The 23,909-nt window shown below is 39.8% G+C and overlaps 1 protein-coding gene across 1 annotated transcript in view; it reads left to right on the top strand.

The window, feature by feature from the left end:
* Nucleotides 1–23,909, top strand: part of acsf2 (acyl-CoA synthetase family member 2) — a 61,990-nt gene that overhangs the window by 20,507 nt on the left and 17,574 nt on the right. The window contains 10 exon segments of the mRNA XM_034193351.1: nucleotides 13,199–13,327; nucleotides 13,416–13,469; nucleotides 13,558–13,676; nucleotides 13,818–13,980; nucleotides 17,084–17,179; nucleotides 21,168–21,319; nucleotides 23,471–23,530; nucleotides 23,532–23,560; nucleotides 23,663–23,674; nucleotides 23,677–23,732. Coding sequence (XP_034049242.1) covers nucleotides 13,199–13,327; nucleotides 13,416–13,469; nucleotides 13,558–13,676; nucleotides 13,818–13,980; nucleotides 17,084–17,179; nucleotides 21,168–21,319; nucleotides 23,471–23,530; nucleotides 23,532–23,560; nucleotides 23,663–23,674; nucleotides 23,677–23,732 — 870 coding nt within the window.

Genomic DNA, 23,909 nt, shown 5'->3' with positions numbered 1-23,909 from the left:
GTATGAGAGCAAAATAGAAAAGAAAGCTAAATTTATTAAACCAAATATTATGAGAATGGTCCTAAAGCTAAAAAAGTTATTGCTTGGAGGGCAGGAAAACAACGTACATATATACATAAAATTAAACACCCACAGACTGAGATGCAATACAACCTGGATAACATACAACAAGCCTTTGTGACTTACTACTCCAGTTTATACACGCAACCCCCGGCCACAGATTTAGTAACTGTAAACAACTTCTTGGATTCCCTAGACTTACCCTCTGTAGATTGAACACAAAATAAAATGCTTACACAACAAATAACAGAGGAAGAAATCAGTAAAACAATATTAAATCTGAAGTGGAACAAATTGCCAGGTCCGGATGGTTTTCCATCTGAATGGTAGAAGTGCTTCAGAAATAGCTTTATACCATTATTAAAATCTTGTTTTAACTATGTTCTGGAGGGCGGAGAACCACCACCATCTTGGAAACACGCTCTTATCTCCGTAATACCGAAGGCTGGAAAGGATGTGACTGAATGCAGTTCCTACAGACCTATATCAGTATTAAATACGGACTATAAGATACTCACAACTATATCGGGCAAAAGATTGGAGGACATTATCCCTGTGCTCATAGATACAGATTAGACAGGATTTGTTAAAAATAGACAAACACATGTTAATGTATGATGGTCGCTCCATATCATTAACCACATGAAGTCTGTGAAGTCCATCGCTCTCAGGCTTGATGCAGAAAAGGTGTTTGACTCAGTCAGATGGGAGGTTTTATATCTGATTTTAAAATGGTTTGGGTTTAATACTCAGGTAATAAAGTGTCTCACATCCCTGTATGATTCACCTACAGCCAGGATAAAAGTGAATGGTGCTTTATCAGACTGTGTCTACCAGAAACGTGGCTGCCGGCTCAGCCTGGCACTGTTTGCGCTGTTTACTGAGCCACTCGCACAGGCTGTTAGAGAGCATGAGGATGTAGTGGGTATTACCATACACGGCTCAGAATATAAGATCTGTCTATATGCAGATGTGTTGGTAACCTCACTAAACCGGATAGTAGTCTGCCAATATTAATAACTCTATTGAACACATTTGGCTCATATTCAGGTTATAAACTAAATCTTCTTGAACACAAATCCTTACATTTAACCATGAACCAAGTAAAATTATTCTTAAACTTCTAAAGGGTAACTGGTGTAACAATATAATTAAATACTTAGGGGTCCACATACCCAAGGATTTAGAAAACATACACGTCCATAACTACACTCCACTAACAACAAATATGAAGACCATTCTGAACCGCTGGTTACTTCTGCCAACGTACATGTATAACAGAATCGAACTAATTAAGATGATCGTGCTACCCAAACTACTTTACCTATTCTCTGCATTACCTATTGACGTGCCCATTAAACAGTTCACTGAATGGAATAGAATGATCACAACTTTTATTTGGGGAAAACAGAGACCAAGAGTAAAATTTGAAACACACAAATAGCGAGAAATGAAGGTGGCGTGGCTCTACCTTGCTTAGAGAGTTATTATAAAGCTGCACAGCTCAGAGTGCTGATCACATGATCTGACTCAACATGTGACACCAAATATAGAAAGAGATAGACCAGGCTGAAGTCCAAGTACCTCTTCCCTCTGTTATCGGGGATAAAGTGTTATTACGGTGACGTCTACCTAAAGGGCCTAGCCTGATTAAAACACCACTGAACATCTGGTTAAAAGAACTCGGAGATAAAACAACTGAAGAGGACGCTAAAATATTACAGTCGCCAGCACATGACTCAGAATTTATACTTGCCAACATGGATGGAAAGTTCAAACTCTGGTGCAAGAAGGGCATAATCGCTTAATGGGAAATATCCTCTGAAAAAGGTCTTGACACTTTCCAGCAACTATTGGAAAAGTACAATTTAGGAAAAGATGATTTTTTTTCTTTTTTTAGGTATCTCCAACTAAGACATCACTTTAATGCAAACATTATCTCTAAAAGACAGGATAAAAAACCTATAATTTTTGGAAACGTGTAAAGGAACACTGACAAAGAAGCAGATTTCAAAAACCTATGTAGCGCTACAAAGGGGGAAAAACTTGTCCACTATCTACATTAAACTTAGATTGGCGAAAGAAGCAAAAATAAAACTAACTGAAGAAGACTGGTTGAATATTTGTAAGACGATAGCAACCACCTCCATCTCTGAGTAGTGGAGGGACTTCTCTTGGAAAAATGCTGTGAGGTTTTTTATTATTCCTAGACTGAAGGAACAACAAACCAGAGACTCTGAACAGGGCAATTGTTGGAGAAAGTGTGGACATACATTAGCTGGCCACTTCCTCATTTTCTGGGAGTGCCCAAACATCTCCCCCTACTGGACAGATGTGATTAAAACTGTGCAACAAATCATGGGGCAACATCTGGAGGAGACTTTCACTGTGTTTTATTTGGGCAACATTCCAACTGGACTGGGAAAAAAGACAGATATCTCTTGCAAATACTACAGGTGGCCTGCAAAAAAGGCTATAACACGGAACTGGTTGAAACTTGAATCACCAAGTCTTACGGACTGGATGGATATTGTACACGAACTTTGTTATGGAGTGGATAACCTACTCTGTTAGACATTCCTCTGAAAAAATGTGACAAGTACTGGGAAAAATTGAATCATTTCTTTGACTTGTAATGACATTTGACTTGGCTTTTAAAAAAAAAAAAAAAAGAAAAAGAAAAAAAACACCCTGTGGAATATGTGTAACTTTCATTTAACTTTCACTGACCCTTGCTACTACTACTACTAGTACTTTTACGAGAAGGCTCTTCCTATATTTTTTTTTTCTGGTTTGTCAGTTTGGTGGATTTATTTGTTGGTTTTGTTTTTTTGTGTAAAACAAAAAAAGAAAAAGAAAAAGTTTTTAAAAAGTAAAAAAGCATTTAAGATACTTGGCTTCATTGTATGGACTCAATACAGTTCATTTAGATGTACATGTATTGGCTAGATGAAACTTACATGCATTATGTGCTTGGTACACAACTCTCTTGCTTTAGAATTATATAATCAGGTTAAGTAATTTATCTCAAAAACCATTACTTAGCTGCTACATGACTCTGTTGCTTTAGAATTACATAATGAGGTTAATTCATTTATCTTGAATACTATTACATATGAATTATGTAGATAGATATGGATTGCCTACACAAAAATGTCTCAACCGACTGTAAAAGTGATAATTTAGTTGTGATTTATTTTAGGGTTGAGCACTTATTTAGTTATTTCGTAAAGTTTTTCCGCTCTGATATTGATAAACATATATTAAATTTTTTTTTTGTAACGCAAGTTTCTCACATATGCATACAAAGTAAAGCAAGCGTTTTTTTTATTCAGAATTGTATCGTATTATTGTGCAGCAGCCTGTCTTTTCAGATTATGATTGCTTTATTGCTCAGTAATCACTTTGTAGTGGAACTAGACAGTAGTTTATTTATTTTTGAATGATGTTTGACCTAAATTCCAGTCGACTGAGCTCAGGGTTTTACTAAACAGTGATGATCATTGAATCTAACAACAAAGAATAAGAATGATCCAGATTAATTTTATACAGTGGAGGAGAAAAATCATTATCAAATTCTGTTGTGAGGCAGATGATTTTTATAGGAGAAATGAGAGGAAGAGACGGATGGCAAAACAGTAAAATAAAAAAAAAAAACAGGGTGCAAACCTCCACAAGACTCAACACTTGTCTGTTCTTAACTGTGCTTAACATTACCAGTAGGGGCGCTGTTTACCACAGTATGAATAACATGAAAATCAATTGAAAAGGTCCTAAAGATTTTACTTTAAAAATGCTTTAAACATCGGAGTGAATGTGAGACATTATTTTAAAGCACTTTGAGCATCTGATGCAGATGGGAAAGGGCTATATAAATGCAGTCCATTTATTTAAACCAAATACCACAAAGTAATACGGAGTTATACATTCAAATGTGAAACAGTTGAATATTTTGCCACCGTTTCCCTGATATTATATGGTCTGAAATCTCACACGATTAACCAATTAGATTTGTGGAAAAATGTAATTGGATTAGAATGATATTTGTATCATACAGTAATCTAGTCTTCCTTTGCAGTTTTTAGGCAAAATGTTGAAGTCATATTCAGAAGTCAGGTAAAGGGGGTCCTGAAGCCAAACATGTTTGGAAACCACTTCTTAATTGTAAAAAGGTTAAAATGATAGACAGCCAGTAACTGACTGACATGTACATACCGGTACAACAACTCTTTCTATCAGAGTTCTTCTCAAATAGTACCTTGTAAAGTTGCTTCGTCGTCATCTGATGCTGGTTCAATATCTGGTCTATTGTCGAGATGATTATAGAGTTAACATTTTGGAATGTGGCATTCATCTTGTAGGATTGTAGTGGAGATCTGTCTCAATGTGATGGCATTATTTGCCATCACATTGAGACAGATCTCTTGTTCTTGTTGTTCATTGGGAGGTTTTGTTCTATCACCCTTGTGAGGTTGTTGTTTAATCCTAGACACAGAATTGAAAGAACAACAGTGTATTACCATTTGTAATGTATACTTTATGTATTTCTTACACAATGAGTTACCAATGTAATTGCATTGTTTTTTTTCAATAACTTGACCACAATTCTAATGCATCACTGCACAGTGACTGGAATACAATCATCAATAATTCCATTGTTTATTTTCTTCAGTATTTTTCTTGTCATTTTTAGTGTCATGACATCCAATTTAAGTAAGCTATTGCTGTAGGCCTATAACACACACACTAAATGAGTAAATAACTACATTTCTTGCTTTATGCACAGTGTCTTGTCCTAATGATGGAGGAGGCTGTAGAGTGAGGCACGTTAGGCTGCACTTGCCGACCTCCCTCTGCCATTGCGAGGCGGTGGTTGATAACATGGTCTATAATTGTGGTCCAAATTTCATTCAGGACAGGATGGTGTCTTCATGCTGCCCGGGTTAACCTGTTTTAGAAATAAGCCAAAACAAATCAAAACAATTGCCCAACATTTGTTTTTGTAATGCTGATGTCTTACAAATGTAATATTTAATGGGCTAAAGTTGTCCAGCAGAACTATAAGAGGTGGACTCCCCAAACTAAGTGGAAATACTTGGTTAAAAGACAAACCCATTTGAAGTCCTTCATGCAGACTTTGTTTTGCATTCAAATGTATAACAAAATTACACACAAAAAGGTAGGTAACAGTAAATGTAAATATCAATGAATCAAAATTGAGGTAGTGGTGTATTTCACTGTTTTTACATTGGAATTTTACAAACATAAAATGGCTTTAAACAGCAAATGTAAATATTAGAATGGAGAAATATTTCTTCATGAAATTCACTTAGTGTTTTCTGACCATTAGTTTTGAAGAGCCTCTTGATAGACAATGTTCCTTGTCATGCCACCTGGCGAGTGGATGTACAGCTGTTCTGGGTTACCAACCCTGGAGCAGCTGACATACATCTGGCCGTGGGAGAACACAGGCTGTGCCAGATTCTGTCCAACCACCTTAAGGGACTGTCCCTGAGCCTTGTTGATGGACATCGCCTGAACTCAAATGCCATGTCTGATGGGATAAGTGGAATCCTTGGTATAAAGACATCTTCTCCCTTGGCCTTGCCTGTCATTACTGTGGCCTCCAGGACTCTTGGCATCAACTTCTTAATTGTGAGTCACATTCCATTGCAGAGCTTGGGTGGGTCGAGATTCCACAGGAGCATGACTGGGGCACCAACTTTGAGCACCAAGCTGTGTGGTGGGAGGCCTGCTGGTGCCAGGCTGTTAATTCAACTGGGTAGTTAACCACCTCATCTGGATCGTGCACTGTGTCAGTTGACATGTAGCTGGAGGCCTGTCCTGAAAGCTGGGCCAGAAGCTTAGCATTGATGTCATCCACTGCCAAGTTCTTTGGAGCAAGGATAGCACGCTCGGTCACCCAGTTGTAGTTCTGGTAGTTCCGGTGGAGGTTTGGAAAGACTTTGGCCACCAACTTATATGTTATGAACAGTATCACCAAAGGGCAGCTTGACCTGGTCATCCAGAGTGTCAGGTTGCCCACCTAGTTTGGGTGGGGTGGAATTAGAATTGACCACTTCATATTTTTTGTACTCAGGCTTTCTTGATGACATCATCAAGATGGGAGGGGGGATTAGATTTCTGACAACTTTCTAATGGTTGTACTCCGGCTTTCTTGATGACATCATCAGGATTGGGGGGGGGGGGGGGGGAGTGGAATTATAATTCTGACCGCTTTATACTTTTTGTACTCAGGCTTTCTTGATGACATCAAGCAACCATAAAAGATAAATAGATAAAGAGAATACATTAAAGCATTAAATTATTGGTTACGTTCAACTTTTTAAAAAATGGTACCAGTTTTTTCCCCATGTCATGAGGATTCAGAATATATATATATAGTTTTTAGGGCTACATATTATAGTTTGGGAGTTTATCCCGGACAGACAGAATTAGCCCTTTTATTTATATATATATATATATATATACACGAGGTCTATTAGAAAAGAAACTGACAGTTTTATTTTTTTAAAAAACTATATGGATTTGAATCACGTGTGATTACATCAGCCAAACTTGAACCCTCGTGCGCATGTGTGAGTTTTTTCACGCCTGTCGGTGACGTCATTCGCCTGTGAGCACGCCTTGTGGAAGGAGTGGTCCAGCCCCCTCGTCGGATTTTCATTGTCTGAGAAGTTGCTGAGAGACTGGCGCTGTGCTTGATCAAAATTTTTTCAAGAACTGTGAGGCACATCCGAGTGGAGACCATTCGAGAAATTCAGCTGGTTTTCGGTGTAAATTTTAATGGCTGATGAGAGATTTTGGATTGTTTCTATCGCTGTAAGGACTTCCCACGGAGCGGGACGTCGCGCAGCGCTTCGAGGCAACGTCGTCATCCTGTTTCAAGCTGAAAACCTCCAAATTTAAGCCTCTGTTGACCCAGGACGTCGTGAGAGAACAGAGAACTTTCAGAAGAGGTCGGAATCAGCAGTTTATCCGGACATTCCACTGTTAAAGGAGATTTTTTTAATGAAAGACGTGCGGACGGATTGCCGGCGCGGTGCGCCCGCCACAGGAAAAACACCTCCGTGTTGATAACCATTTATAAAATCCAGGCGGCTTTTGGTGGCTTTCAGTTGAGTGAGTATCTGAGAAATTGTTTAACAGCAGGGCATGTTCCAACTTGTCCTTAAGGCTTCCAACGGAGGTGTTTTTCCTGTGGCAGGCGCGCTGCACCGGCTGCGATCCAACCCGCCAATCCGTCCGCACGTCTGTGAGAAAAGTATCCGACCTTTTTATTTTTTGCAAAAACCTGATGGATTTGAATCACGTGTGCTTGCATGAGCCAACCTTGAACTTTAGTGCGCATGCGTGAATTTTTTCCACGCCTGTCGATTGCGTCATTTGCTGGCAAGCAGCCTTTGTGTGAGGACGTGTGTAGTGCTCTCGGTGGATTTTCATTGCAAGGAAAATGGCGGAACAACTGGAGCAGCACTGCATCAAATTTTGCCAGAAACTGGGCGACAGCCAGGTGGAAACCATTCGGAATATTCAGACGGCTTTCAGTGGCTTTTCAGTCATGTGACTATCTGAGAAATTGTGGAAGAGGTGGGCAGCATTTTTCGGAGTCCAGCATGTCCTGTGAGACTTCAACACGAAGGCGCTTTTTGCTCCGCCGTTAGCAGCTTCAGCACCGCCACTCTTTTCATGGCCAAATATTCTGTCACAGTGGAATGTGCCGAAAAAGTGCTGATGTCCACCTCTTCCACAATTTCTCAGATAGTCACACGACAGTCCCGCATCACCACAGCGTTCACTTTGGAAATGATTTGGTCATTTCAGCATGTTGATGGCCGACCGGAGCGCGGCTCGCTCTCCACTGTTGTGCGGACGTCTTTAAACCGGTTGTACCGCTCCTTAATCTGTGTGATGCCCATAGCATCGTCACTGAAAGCCGTCTGATTCTTCCGTTTCCACCTGGCTGTCGCCCAGTTTCTGGCAAAATTTAATGCAGTAGTGCTGCTCCAGTTGTTCCCCCATTTTCCTTGCAATTGGCTCATGCACGCACATGTGATTCAAATCCATCAGGTTTTTGCAAAAATAAAAAGGTCAGATACTTTTCTAACAGACCTCGTGTGTGTGTGTATGTATGTACGAGGGCTGTCCGTAAAGTATAGGTCCTTTTTATTTTTTTCATAAACTATATGGATTTCATTCATATGTTTTTACGTCAGACATGCTTGAACCCTCGTGCGCATGCGTGAGTTTTTCCACGCCTGTCGGTGACGTCATTCGCCTGTGAGCACTCCTTGTGGGAGGAGTCATCCAGCCCCTCGTCGGAATTCCTTTGTCTGAGAAGTTGCTGAGAGACTGGCGCTTTGTTTGATCAAAATTTTTTCTAAACCTGTGAGACACATCGAAGTGGACATGGTTCGAAAAATTAAGCTGGTTTTCAGTGAAAATTTTAACAGCTGATGAGAGATTTTGAGGTGATTCTGTCGCTTTAAGGACTTCCCACGGTGCGAGACGTCGTGCAGCGCTCTCAGGCAGCGTCATCAGCCTGTTTCAAGCTTAAAACCTCCACATTTCAGGCTCTATTGATCCAGGACGTCCAAGATTTCTCACAGTATTACTAGAGGTCAGGGTAATGCCATCCAGAGTAAGGTGTTGGGAAAGTGTAGGAACACGGACCCACAACAGGGGGCGCAAATGAACGGACAATGGAGGAAGTCAAATAACAACACTTTACTGTTGTGAATGAGCACAACAAACACAGCAGATTACAATAATAGTCAATGAAGTCAATTCACAAAAATGTGTCGCGTGGGCAGGCTCGAAGATAAGAGACGTCTGTCCAAAGCAGAACCGGAACCACACGATTTCCTCCGTCACCGAACCCCGGGAATACTGGAGCCGCCAAGTCCCGAACTCCCAGGTGGCCACTGCCTCCGCTTGTCGGATCTGGTACTGCTGGCGAGGAACAAAAACAGTTAGATGTGGGTGCGTCTGCACCCAGCAACACGTATGGTGGAAAACCACCTCCACCTCTCGTCGAAAAAAGAAACAGAATATCTGCTGTCCAACACACACAAGCAACAGATATTCACTGTCAGCTGAGAACGTTACCTCCTCGGTAGAGCGATATCTCGGCAAAGAGGTGGAGATGTCGTCCTGCTGATATACCACTGCTGATCAGATGATTGGTGACAGCTGTTGTAGGTGATAAGTGACAGCTGTCACCCCGGCTGCTCCTGTGAGGCAGCAGCGCCCTCTGATGCCTGGAGCCCGCACTCCAGACAGGGCGCCCTCTGGTGGTGGTGGGCCAGCAGTACCTCCTCTTCAGCGGCCCACACAACATAAGGATCTGGTTAGACACCATGTTTCTAAGATTTGTGGGGCCAAGTACAATAACTTCAGTTTTATCTCAGTTTAAAAGCAGGAAATTAGAGGTCATCCATATCTTTATGTCTGTAAGACAATCCTGCAGTTTAGCTAATTGGTGTGTGTCCTCTGGCTTCATGGATAGATAAAGCTGGGTATCATCTGCGTAACAATGAAAATTTAAGAACCTTGTGGAACTCCATAATTAACCTTAGTCTGTGAAGAAGATTCCCCATTTACATGAACAAATTGTAATCTGTTAGATAAATATGATTCAAACCACCGCAGCGCAGTGCCTTTTAATACCAAATGGCATACCTAATTACAGATTAATATTTTTTAATTACATGTTTAAACTGTAAAATTTACATAAATATGTATGTGTAAAACCACTTACTTATTCATTGTAATTTTGACAGAATTCCCCTGGAAACCACAGCTGACAGAATTTTTCTGTAAAAACTGGATTTTTTTTTTACAGTGTAAAAGCTGAATTTTATTTCTTGTAAATCAAAACAACCATCACCCACATCACGTTTGTCTGCTTATCTTTTATTTAAAACAGAAAAAGTCACAAAGTACAAGAGTGTACAGGTTATAACTGTTCATATTTTAATCTCGAATGAACGAACTGAAGAAAGAGTGAAAATCATTGAATTATCTTGACAGTGGTGCGATCATAAACGTCTTACAGCGTGTTTTTTATGTTCGACACTGTTTCTGTGCTGTGTGTGTAATCGACGTGAAGACACGCATGCATTAAACGTCGTCAAAAGATTATGAAAGTTATTTTTTAATGTCATGTATTGAACAACCAACATGCCATTATTTTTGTCTGTGCGTGCTGCACCGAGTGAGTGCGTGGTCCCACGCCAGGGTACACAAATTCTGACGGGGATGATTACTTTGGCACACCTGCAGACCAGTCTAGAAGTTACGGTAATGCGCGAGACTCAGAAAACAACAAGCATTCGGTTTCACAATTCTTTGTTTAGAACAATGTGTTTGTGTCTTTTTGTGTCGATCGCCTGACGATTTTTAAGAAAAACAACAGTAAAAAAAATTTACAATAGAAAACCCTGAATATCCGTAAGACTTTATTTGTACGTCCATATGACTCTGAAACTTGGAAAAATCCGTATAATTTACGGACAATCCGTATAGGTTGACATGTATGGGTAAGGATCCCTGATTGTCACTGTATAATTCATACTCGACTGACTATCCCTTGCAGTCAGGTCTTCTTTGAACCAGAACCCCCCCCCCCCCCCCCCCCCCAGTTGTTTCATTCAGAGGAGATAAGATCATAATCTTGAATTCCACCTTAAAACCATTATTATCGCCTTGCCCGTGGGAATTCATGGACTTTAGATTGGGTAGTGTTTATAAAATAGGTAGCTGACATTTTTGAAAGGTTGCGTACATATCTTGGTCATTTGATTGTGGTGGCTTGTATGTCCTCTACGGTCACTTAACACTGATTTGTCCCATTGTATAGAGAAATAGTCCATTGCATGACTGACGTCATTTTTCGTGCAACTTAGTTCCAGTTACAATTGATGTCGGGACCATACCTTTTGTTCCTTTAAATGACTTTCTACCTTTTCGTAAAATATGTCCATGATATAAGGAAGCTAAATCTAGTACTCTGTAAATAAATTGGAAGGTTATGCAGTGTTCTCAGGGACATCTCTAGAGGCTGTAGAAGTGCTGTCACATGAAGAATTAGACAGGTTTGATCCCAAATATTCACTAGATTGAGGACAGCAGTTGTGTTTCCACACACTTTGCTTCAGTTCTTGTCGAGCTTGGCGACCATGTCGGTGGCTCGCCTGGCGGGTGAAGCGAACTACTATGAGGACTGTCATCTCTGCCCCGCTGCTTCTGGCTTCCTGTTCGCAGAATAAACCCATGTAGAATTTTAAATAAAATATCAAATGACAAGGATCTATTTAGGTGTCATATAAAACAAATAAATGTTTTCCATTTGTGCAATGGAAAGAATATTTTCATCCAAGTTCAACGCTTGCAATTATTCTTACCTATGCTGGTCATACTGTTTAGCTAAATGAAGTTAGCTAAGAATTCCAACATTATTCCTCTTTACATCCATGTCAACCTGTCCATCAAACACTGAATTTAATGTCTAAAACCAACATTTATAAAGGCAGTGGTAGGCACAGCTAACCAAAAAGTTAGCTTCAGTAATCGCTAATCAGCTAACTGAAAAGTTACCTTTTATAACATTAAACCAATAAACCACCAAAAAATTTATCAGAAGCTACCGCTAACCAATAACCGATAACTTTCAGTATTGCTGATACACTGCCGATTACCAATACACTGTCAACTACCGACAAGCCAATTTTGAGTTTAAACGCCGCAAACGCTTCTGATAGAATCAAAGGTGATCACAAAACCAAACACAGCTAATGAGTCAGTGCTTCTGTGTTTGTGCGTCCTGCACACTGCTGTAGGGAAGCGTCATTTACCTTGACAGCATACAGTGGTCCAGCCGTGAGGCAGACATCTTGAAAACGAAAGTAGGTTTGACTTATGGTTTTGATTTATAAACCAAATTAATCCAGATAGTTTAACTACATTAATGTCATTTGTACAAAGTGAAAATATAACACATACCTTTTTAATTTTACAATAATGCACTAATTCTGAATATTGACACACACATACGAGACTGCATTATGGAATAAACTGAACCTCAGATTCAATTCAATTTATTAACTTTATATAGCGCCAAATCACAACAGAGCCGTTTCAAGGCGCTTCACACAAAGCAATTCAGAAAACAAAATAACATGAATTAAAAGATTAAAAAGCATAGTAAAAAAGTAAAAAGCATAGTAACATAATATGCCAGTATGTAATATCCCATCCAGTAGATGGGTCAAAATGCATAGAACACTGCCATCTACTGGATGGCAGTGTGAATGACGCCTGGCTACAGTGCTGCGTCTATGTCTTGGACAGTATTTACATGAATTATGAAGAAATACAAACACTATAGCACTCTATGGTAAATCTGTGTGGCGTAGCTAGTTCTCAAAAACTGAGTGACTGTATAAGAAGGTGAAGAGTGAGGAAAGCCACCAGGACAACCCTGAAGAAGTTATAGACTTCTGTGGCTGTGATTGAAGAGGTTGTGCATAGTGCAGGTTTTGAGTGTTGCATCACCAGTTATACAGCTTCATGATGAAGCGGTATAGCGAAGGTTTCTATAAAAAAGAGAGGGAAAAAAAAAACACTTGAAAGTTCAGCTACAATTTGCCAGAAGGCACATTGGAGATTCAAGCATCGATTTGATGTTTTGTTGAAAGAAAATTATTCTCTGTGCAACTCCACTATGAAGGCAGGAGTGGTGATACAAAATGCATTAACCACAGTTAACATAAAAGACATATGTCCACACACTCAATAAATCATAGTCCAACCTGTCCACCATGGGCAAGACCAAAGAGCTGTCTAAGGACACCAGGGACAAAACTGTAGACCTGCACAAGGCTGGGATGGGCTACAGGAGAACAGGCAAGTAGCTTGGTGAGGAGACACCAACCACAGTTTAATTTGTATTTAAAGTAAGAGGTTGGGAATAACATTATTCATCAGTCATGCAGCACACACAGCCATTACTTCAAATAAAAGTTTATGTTCTGGGAATGTTTCTAGTTTGTTCCTTGAACCAGTTCCTAGCCTAGCTTGGACTAAATACTAGAAATGGGTCTGAATGTTTCTGCAGGTGGACAAGGCTGCAGCCGGACTGCTTGCTCTGGGACTGAATAGAGGAGACAGGCTTGGCATTTGGGGGCCAAACACATACGAATGGATCCTAATGCAGTTTGCCACAGCTAAAGCTGGCATCATATTGGTGAGATTTTGCTTTGGCCCAGATTTCAGATTAATCAAACTTCAGTTTTCATTACAAACAGCATTATGTCACCTTATCTTCTCAACAGGTTGCGGTGAACCCGGCATATCAGGCGCATGAGGTGGAGTTCGTGTTGCGGCAGGTTGGTAGTTTAAATGCCTCTCTGCTGTCATAAGCACAGACTACCTCAGGGCAAGTGACTTTTATTAATTCTGCTCCTGTTTTCACAGGTTGGGTGTAAGGCCATCGTGTGCCCAGTGCAGTTCAAGACACAGAAGTACTGTGACATGCTGAGACAGATTTGTCCTGAGATCGAATCTTCCAGTCCAGGAGCTTTAAAGAGCGCAAAGTAAAACAGTTGGCACTCTACAGGAAAACCTGAGTCACCAATAGGCATTTACAAAATCAAACCAAAAGTTAAAAAAAAAACCCTTTCTGATCCCCTCATTCTAACTCCAGCTGTTTTGGCTGTTGTGTTTTTGTCCCCCAGTCTTCCAAATCTTCGATCTGTGATTGTTCAGGATTCTCGACAACCAGGAATGTTCCATTTTGAGGATGTGATGCAAGCAGGCAGCAGCCAATACCAGCAGCAGCTGCAGGATCTGCAGAAAAAACTTTCCTTTGATGACCCAATAAACATCTTGTTTACTTCGGTAACTTCAACAGGAAACATGCTGATGTGTTGCGACTTCATTTGGTATTCAATCATTAAAAAAAAAAAAACTTAGGAAAACTGTGCCACTGCCATGAATATTTATCACCAATGTGCCAATAGAAAGTCAAATGTGACTTGTCAAAATATGATTATGTTTCCATGTAATTAAAGAAACAATTCAACCCTGTACAACAGCCTAAAGGTTTAAATGGTTAACTCACAAATGAAATAATAATAATAATAAATCAGAGTTTTCCCCCCTCAGACAATATCTGGGTTTGTTTCTGGCAAATTTTAGTTTGTTTTTTTTTTCTCCCAAATTTTAACATTTAGCAAAAAAGTTATCCACAATGGCTTTCATACACAATCATTACTAGGAAATTCCAAACCTTATAGTCCCATAATAGATAAATAAATATACTGACTACACACTGCTTAACACAAACACAGATGCTAATGACTCAGTATTATAAGGATTATGAAAATGTGACTAAATACAACAAAATTTTCCTGTAAACCTAAAAGAAATTTCTAAATTTTTAAAGCTGAACCATGCACATTTTATTCATACATATCACTTCATAACTGTTGTATTTAGCAGGTTTTCATTATTCTTCAGAGATACAAAAGTTTTCACAAATTATATACTTAAAAGCCTCCTAGAAATTGTTTATGTGCCTGTTTAGTTCAATTCTCCCTATCATATATAATCTATGAACCACTGTAGTGGGTGCACTATTATTGTTACCTTATTTAGTCAAGATTTGAAGGCACCCATACTTCCCTATGGCTGTGTTGTAACTTGCACAGCATTCATAAAGTGAGTGTTAAAAATACAACCAATAACTGTAAACCAGACTGGACAAACTATAATAAATACAATCACAACCATATCATGCTGATTTGACCTCTCCTGAAGTGGCACACAGCTGCTTCATGCCTGACACGGCTTCCTGCGCTTTGATTCTCCCAAGTTCCATGAGTTCGCCGTGACTTGTCATTAGGGATGGGTATTGATAAGATTTTATCTATCGATCTGATTCCTTATCGATTCCCTTATTGATACCTCTTGTGAATTTTCTGTGTACTAAAAGTAGGCTTTACAGGTTTTCTAGGTCAACAACATTTTATTGAGTCTTAAAGTAAATAAATATGAAATTGGTTACTGGATCCTTAAAATCTGGACATAAATAGAAATAAACAAAATCTGTAGTTTTTGTCAAAAGCATTTCCTTTCAGACATTATTGGCATGAATGTCTTTCCAAACCTCTGAGCTGAGCTCTTGCAGCTTGCTGTGCTGCACATCAGGATATAATTCATAAAGAATGCAAACATTTTAGTCTATTGTTTGTATTACTGCGTTTGGAGGTGTCATTTTATTTAAAGAGCGAATTCGTTGCTAATTATTGTTGTAATTGAAGTTATTAATTCTGACCGGACTCTGTCTCGGCAGAGTGCAGCGCAGCCTTTGGAGCTGTGCCAACGGAACAGAGGACGATTCTCTTTTCTTGACTGCAACAAGAGTCCCAGTTAGTGACTTTAATTCACACAAGAGTGACTCACGATTGACATATTTTAATGGCTTTGTGGGGAGATTAAGAAGCGGACTTGCCACTTCTGAAGAGCAGCGAATCAAAGAACCAACGAGCCAGCAGATTGAAGCATTGCTTCATTTGGTTCACGCTTCAAAGTGGAGTCACGCTGCAGAAACGGTTGATTACAGACCCGCTACAGGGTCTGTAATCAACGTAGAGAAATGATCATTTCCCCGACAAACACCCTTAAAAACAACGGCTGCTCTGAACGACTGATAAGGGAATCGTTAAGCAAAAAGACTATTGATATCGTTGGATCGAATCATTTCTTAACGATACCCGAAATGAACCGGTTCTCGATACCCAACCCTACTTGTCATTAAACATCTGATTGCCATTATCACATTTGTGTTTCTTGATTTGTTCCTACAGTCACTAAGCAGGTAAGAATACATATAGCTTACACTTAGCAATGCTAACACTTTCAAAGTCCCGTGTCCAAGGCACAGCTGTCCCGCTGAGATCGCTAACCTGCTGCCTGCTTCCTCCCCCAGCCTTCATGGTCATACTCTTACAATATTGGATAAAGTTGCGTGGCTTTCTCGTAAACACGTGTAGAAATAAAACATAGTTTCCAGGCAATGCAATGTGAAAACATTCAATGTAGGAAAGTGACCGGAAGTTTGCCTATATGTCAAATAACAAAGAATGTTGACGATGCACATTCTTGGTTGATTTTACTTTTATGCAATAGAGAGAATGGAAAGGAGCTGATGCTTGCCACACCCCTCTGCCACCTTGTGGATGTGTCATGCAAAGCTTAGCCTGGATAAATGGGTGTCTCGCACAGGCAAAAGCCCAAATATGGATGGCTGTTATATAATTCAAAGAACTCTGAAACAGTTTTGTGGAGTTTTTTATAAAAGGTGAATTACTACATGTACAGTCAGAAATGCGGTATGTTCAGGATGGTTAATATGTAATTCAACTATCACTGTAAAAGGTATAGAGAATTTACACAATATGACACCTTTAAGTGATGAATATTACATTGTGCACTACATTTAATTGACAATTTAACAAATAATGTATATATACAGTAGCAGTACAGTTGAATTTAATCAATTATGTACATTGAATTTTATAAAGAAATATTGAAAATGGTGTGTGCTAATGTTCAAACACGAAAATCATGTCTTACCTAACAAACATTAATTACTTAGAGAGGACACATAGTGCCAACAATTATGGTTCAATTACTTCAAATATTTTCATGTTTTTGCAAGTACAAATTATTTTGTATGTTATTGTATTAAAATTGTAATTACATCACACACAAATGCCTATCATATTCACTTTTTAAAATGTTGATCCAAAACCTTCAGCCAGTGTTGGTGGGTATTAATTTCTCAGTTTGGTGTTCTGTAAAGTTTTAAGAAGGGAAGTTCTTGATTTTACCATGTTTATAGATGAATGAAACAAGCTCATGATTTTTTTTTTTTTTTTTTTTTTTTTAGCTTTAATGCCTTCCTCTGGACAATTATTCATGTCACATCTGTTACCAGGGCACAACTGGAGCTCCAAAAGGTGCCACTTTGACTCACCACAACGTCATCAACAATGGCTACTTTATCGGTAAACGACTGGGCTACACCTGGCAGGTGACTTGAAATATGTTTTACTTGTGTTTGTCTGAAGGCAAATGTCAACTTTTGTCAGCCTCATCTGATCCCATGATGCTTATTTTAGACCCTGAAATCAAGGCCAGCATTCAGTGTTACCATGTGAAGTTGAGAACTAACAGATTCCAGGATGTACAACCACTTGCTATCATTTGCTGTTAGCATGAACATATATTTTAATATGGACAGTAATTAGTCAAATGCTACATGTTGACGATGCACTCGCTGTTGTAAATAGTAGTATGTATACTTTACATCCAGAAATCTGGTCATTGGTGGAAAAACTGTTAAAAGTACCAGATGTACTTTTATGAGGTGTTGTCACCATTTTCAGGCTACTTTACAAAATGCGACCGTAATACCCCCTGTCACACAGAGCCAGAATCACGCAGAATTGCGTTAGAATAACGAATCGGTGCACATCCGAAAAGTGTCAGGTTTCAGTTCCAAACATTCTGAAAGCCATCTGCAAGAGTCCACACAGGTGGTCAAAATCGCTGGCGGACCCGAGTGTGATGCACATGTTCAAAACCCTCCGGGCGCCATCGAGATGGGACACCTTTCAGACAGCGGTCCATGTGCAATCTGAGGACCATCTGACTGCAATTTACATATTCCGATGGCGGAAAAACGGGATCCGAAATGATTTGAGTGCATATGAGGGAACTTCGAGATGGATCTGGCATGGCAAAGCCTGCTGGTATGACCTGCACGTAATAATTATGAATTACTATTTTGTATAGTGAATGTGAACCGTGGCTATCAAACCGAAAGCACCGTGCATTACTGTGCACACGCCTCTGCAAATTTGAACAGGCTGTTATATCCATAATAGACCTTACAGTACAGATATTTGTCCATTCCTTCCCATGGGCAATGTAAATATTGTGAACTGTTGTCTCTATCATATCTGTATATACCTCCGGCAGCTGCGCCTCTGCATGGTGCACAGTAACGCATCAATGCATGCATCAGGCTCAGAGCTGAACAGATCTGACCGCTGTAATATGTGATCACCTTATAACTCTGTAGGAGATATGACATGGAACTGTTGTGCCAGGCCGTGACAGCATGAATAAAATGAATCTCACCTCCAACAACGGCCCAGTAGTGTTTCACAGCGCAGACGTGGACATGGAGCCGGACTGCAGTCTGCGGTTAAAATCCTTTTACCCGGCTGCTGTGTGCTGCAAAAATAAATCCCATGTGATAATCCAACCATGTCCAGAGTTGCGTTGTGCTGCTGAAATGAGCCAAAACACACAAAAAAAGAAATTAAAGTTCCCTGGAAAAGCATTGCGTCTGATGCATGGGACTGCTTGGCCAACTGCCAGCAAACTTTCAGCAAAGTTGTCCAGTGGCACGTGCTGAGTGACAATATCAGCCCCACGTCACACGTACAGCACGCACACGTGCGCGTTCACATGCTCCCTCCCACTCCGTTCCCGTGTTTGCCATCCAGACGTTTGGACATCGGGCAGTCTTCAGCGCTTTTTATGGCTGCCTGACAGCAGTCTGTCATCTAGCTGTTATTTAAATTGGCTTTGGATGCCATCGTGCAGGTGTGGAAGAGGTCATCTGGATGCGTTCCGACACTGCCGACCATGCCTCTTTTCATCCATCTGTGTCAGATTATGGCAATATTTGCTGTGTCAAGCTGATTCCTGCACATTCTTGCTATGTGTGATGGGGGCTTACCTCTTAGTGCTGTGACAGACCATACTGATGAGTGATGGGTCCAGAACAATCCCCAAGTTTCAGCACACATTTGACCTAGAACTATGAAATATTATATTATCATGGCAACTTGTTTTAAAGTAATAGCTGGGTAAATCTTGATGCAGAGTTGCTGTGACCGCAGCACTCAGTCTGGTGGTTTGTTCATATTAGAATTTAATATAGGAATTAAACTATATTTTAATTAAACATTATTTAAATAGTATTTAAACATTTTAACAATTATTATTTAATTTGTTTTTTTTAGTTATTAGACTGGGAATATTTGATGGGCTCGAATCATAAACAGTGTGCTTTTAAAGGACATGTCGCCCTGAAATCATAATAATTTAGATTTAGGCTGTTGGTGGCCATCCGATGATCCACCGGGATTACTTTGTGCATGTCTGTGACCGGTTTCAAAGTATACGGCGTTCGAAACAAACAGCTATGGAGACATCCGAAAACAAAGTACTTGTGAGTACTCTGGTATTTCCAACAAGTGACGTAGCCACTAGAAGTGTCCCAGCGTGCGCTTCAATGGAATGTAGCTGAACTGAGGCACAGATTAATTCTAAAGTTTACATAAGTGTGATGTCATGTTATGATGACTCGTTTTTAAGTGAAAACTGTTCATTTTGATGGAGTCACGGTAAAAGCAGCAGCTCTGAGAAGATTCAGTGCACCTGCGGCCATGGGCCATGAACGCAGCCTGTCAATAACCAGCTCTGCTCAAGGTTCAGTTTTGTGCACGATTAATTATGAGTGTTATCAATAAAACAAGTGGGAAAAAAAAAATACATCTGCCGCCAGGGAAAAACATTGTGCAAACATTCACAGCGGCAGGAGCTGAGAGGAGCAACGAGCAACACACACAGATAGCGAACTTCGTAGCACACACAACCACCTCCACACTCTGAAAGCAAAAAAAAAAAGCTTCCCACAAAACACAAAAGGAGTAAAACCCTGAACATGCCAGACTCACCGTAATGTAAACTCCACACGATAAAAGAAGTACACATGCGCCCATGCGAGATCGCCGGCTGCAGCTTCACCTTTCGTTCTCTCACGATTGTGGTACATAAAATAACGTCCATTAACTCCTGGAAATAATGTATTCTGACTTTTTCCATGTAACAAATCAATCACCGTGTCCAGGCAGTCTATTAAAACGGTGTCATGCAGATGTCCCCATGTCCATCTCCACAGCTTCAGTAAACCAGCATCCACACAAACAGCGCGTCGCCACACTTTAGGCTCCAAAATCCGACACTCTGAAAAAGTTAAGAGTTTCAGAGTGAAGTGTGTCGTCTCCTGTCTGTAAATCCGAGCCATCACTTTTGAGCAGCAGCTCAGAAGCTTCATTTTCGGACGGAGCAGGTTCATTTTCCTCTGTCCGTCAGTCATAAGGATGTTACCGCTCATTCTAAAATGTACATCACATGCCGAGAATTGCTGAGTGAGACGTTTTCCGGAAATGCGCCTGCTTACGCTCAGAGTGAGAGGAATAAAATATATCAGCGATCACTAATTAGTAGCACAAGTGTGCAAAGAGGCTTACAATCATGAGTACTTGTGTTATCTTGCTAACTGGGCCGTTAAAAAATGTGAGACATGTCCTTTAAGTATTTTGGGTGTTTTCTATAATTCTACAATAAAGTTTTCAAATGCAAACCACTGAATGGGTTCAGATTCACTCAGTCAATAATGAAGTGCACCGATTTATTTATTTATTTTTGATGTGCCATTATTGTGTAAAGTCATTCATTAATCTCCTGTGTTTTTAGGTCATAATTAAAAATCACAAAAAAAGGTCACAACATGAATGCAGGATTCCATGGGCAGAAGTAGGAAATTTTCATTGGAGGAGGGGTGAAGCATTTAAGTAACATGTAACACAGCAAAAAAGGCAACCTTAGATTGTTGGTAATCACAATTTTATTTTTACTTAAAAAAAAAAAAAAAATGTGTGGTTCAGATCCCCCCCACTCCCCAAAAGTCACTAAGCAGCTATCTACAGACATAGAAATTCAAATTTTACTCAGCAACCCTCTCCTTTGATGTTAAGTGTTGCTGCAAGAAACAGTGTGTAACCGTTATTACTTTTATCATTACAACATTTACTTTCATTCTTAATGAACCGTGTGTTAAAACCTAACTAACTCCAGTGTGCCAACAGCCACACATGATGACATTGATAAGGTAACTGTCAACCATATTCAAATTTTTGGTGTGTGATATTGTCCCTCAGCCCAATCCTCGTGTCTGCCTGCCCGTGCCAATGTACCACTGCTTTGGTTCTGTGGGCGGTGGAATCTGTATGGCTGTGCACGGCGTGTCCCTGGTTTTCCCATCTCTTGGGTACAATGCAGAGGCAAGCCTAGCAGCTATTGAGAGTGAGAGGTAATTTTGTATATTTTAAAACTGCACTCGGCCTTTTCACAAATACAAATTTCCTTTCTTTACAATTACACGTTTTTGTGCACATACAAATCACACAGTCAGGTCCACAAACAATGCAGCAACACAATATGTATTAACTGTGCCTTGGAATATGTTGCAGGCCTAAAATGCAAGCATGGATAGATATTTACAACTGCAGCTGACCACACAAAATATGAAATATCTTGGGTTCATACTGTCTGCTATGAAGTAATTCATTAATTTTCTGTATCTGCTTATTCCAGTTAAAGGTCATGTATGTTGGCAAATTGCTGCAAGTTGGCAGTCTAGCTGGCAAGTTGCAAAATAAAATACAATAAGTGATTTTGATTTTCAATTTGAATAAGATATTTAGGGAATAATCCTGTTGTGTCTGATGATTTGTGGATGTTTATGGTGGATTACAGTCGCAAATATCCGTTTTACCTGCAACGCGTTAGTAGAGCCGATAAAACTCAAATTTGTAAAATCCAGCATGAATGTCCGCAAATCATCAGACACAAGGTTATTCGCATTCTAATGCATTTCCATCGTTTGCACAGTTTATTTTTTCTGTAAGTAATTCAGTCTGCCAATCTTTGTGAAAGGGTGTGGTCAGCTCGTCAAAGCTTACTGTAGCAACAGCTTCTTAATGCCAAACTGGCAATTCTGTTAGCAGACCCACAGATTTCTCCAACTCGTCAGTTGCATTGAGTTAAAGCCACGGCAAATCCATCAGTCAATCCAGTTAACCCTCTGAGGCTGACGCCATCGTATACAATGGCTAAGACCAAGTTTTACTGAATTATAAATAACTTTTTAATGATATGAGATAGAAACTTACTTTTTTTTTTTTTTGCTGAAAAGTTAACTCCATGGATTTTCGAGCCAGCCATCAGCCATCTTTTTACTCCTCATAGAAGCTGTGTGATGACGTTTGCAATGTGAGTGTCCAATCAGAATTGGTTCACTGTCACATGGTTTTCCAGAATCCAACCATAGGGCAGATTTACCTCGCGTGAAAAGCCAAAGATCGTTTTCACGAGTGATGTGTTACTAGTTGGCCCGTTTGAATAGCCCCCTGGGTGCTCCAATGAGTACATACTATTAGTACATACTCAGTGCGCCATGCGCCATTATGCACAGCGAAAGTGAGAGCACATGGAGCAGACAGAGAGCCTCTGATGACAATCTCACGTGCTCAAACAAAGAGTGTGTAACTATCAGGATTGCTCCACTAGTTTGCATGTGAATGTTACTGGATAACTCTGTTACTTTCTCTGCGTAAAGCACTGTTTACCATATCAATGGGCAACAAAACGCATAGACCATTTTGTATATATTGCTCAAAATTTGCATTTGTGTTTATTGTTTGAACCTTTTTGTTGTACAGTCTTTCACACAAGACCTCAAATTACCTTTATAAAGTGTCAAAACAGTTGTTTATTATAGTTTGCTGTGTGTTTTGAATAAATTTGTGTGGAATATTATTTTTCGCTTTATTGTTTCCTTGCCTATTTTTGATTGTAAACCTTTATTACACTTATAAAACATAACAAAAACATATATATTCTGAAAGCACAGGTTGTCCTGAAAAAAGGAGACATAAAACTTGATTGTGGGATGCAGGGGGACCTGTTAACAGCAATAATAAAACATTTATGCCAGGCGAGTGAACTGTCCAAAAAATGCCCTCGGACCCCAGAGGGTTAAATCCATTAAATCCACTATTTCTGAATTGTCGTCGCTGTACTTGTTTCTGTCACTCTCAGCTGACACCGCCATTATTGACACTTGCATAGCAAAGCGGTCAGGGCGTGGAGTAATACATCAATGTGAAACGGTCGAATATTTTGCCACCGTCTACTCAAAATTTTTGGTCTCAAATCTCACACGATTAACCAATCAGATTTGTGGAACAAATGTAATTACGTTAGAAATGGTAACACACTTACTAAACATATATATATATATAAACAAAAACATTTTTTTTGGGGGGGGGGGGGGGGGGGGGGGGGGGGGGGTTTACAACCAGTGGACATGTTAATCAAGGTATAATTTTTTCATCTCTTTTAAATTGGATGCATTCAGTTTTTTTTTTTGTTTTTTTTTTTTCTTCCTCTGCTTCTATAGGTGCACCTCAGTCTCTGGGACCCCAACTATGTTGGTGACATGGTTAACATCCCAGAACTTAACGATATGATTTATCATCATTACAGGCCGGTGAGTGACAGGCTCACATGCTGCATCTCTGCTACAGACACATTAGGTGCTCATAGATTTGTGCATCACTGCTGTAGGCCCAGTGTTCTTTTTATGTTGTAGGTGTCATGGCTGGTTCCCTTGTCCTACACAACTTGTGGAAGCAGATCTATTACACCAGGGCATCAACGAAGTACAGTGAGTGAATACATGGGTACCCCTAAAATATCTCTCAAATGATTCATACGGTCTGCATGTGAAACATATACTAAAGGTAAATGTAATGGTTTTTTTTTAAACATACCATCTTAACTTTTTCTGATTTGGGGTTTTGTGTGTGTGTATGTATATATATATATAGAGTCTGAAA

Source organism: Thalassophryne amazonica, chromosome 18 (genome assembly GCF_902500255.1).
Source record: "Thalassophryne amazonica chromosome 18, fThaAma1.1, whole genome shotgun sequence".
In the NCBI taxonomy this organism is placed as follows: Eukaryota; Metazoa; Chordata; class Actinopteri; order Batrachoidiformes; family Batrachoididae; genus Thalassophryne; species Thalassophryne amazonica.
Note: the sequence above shows the minus strand (reverse complement) of the source record. Positions and strands in the feature narration are given on the sequence as shown.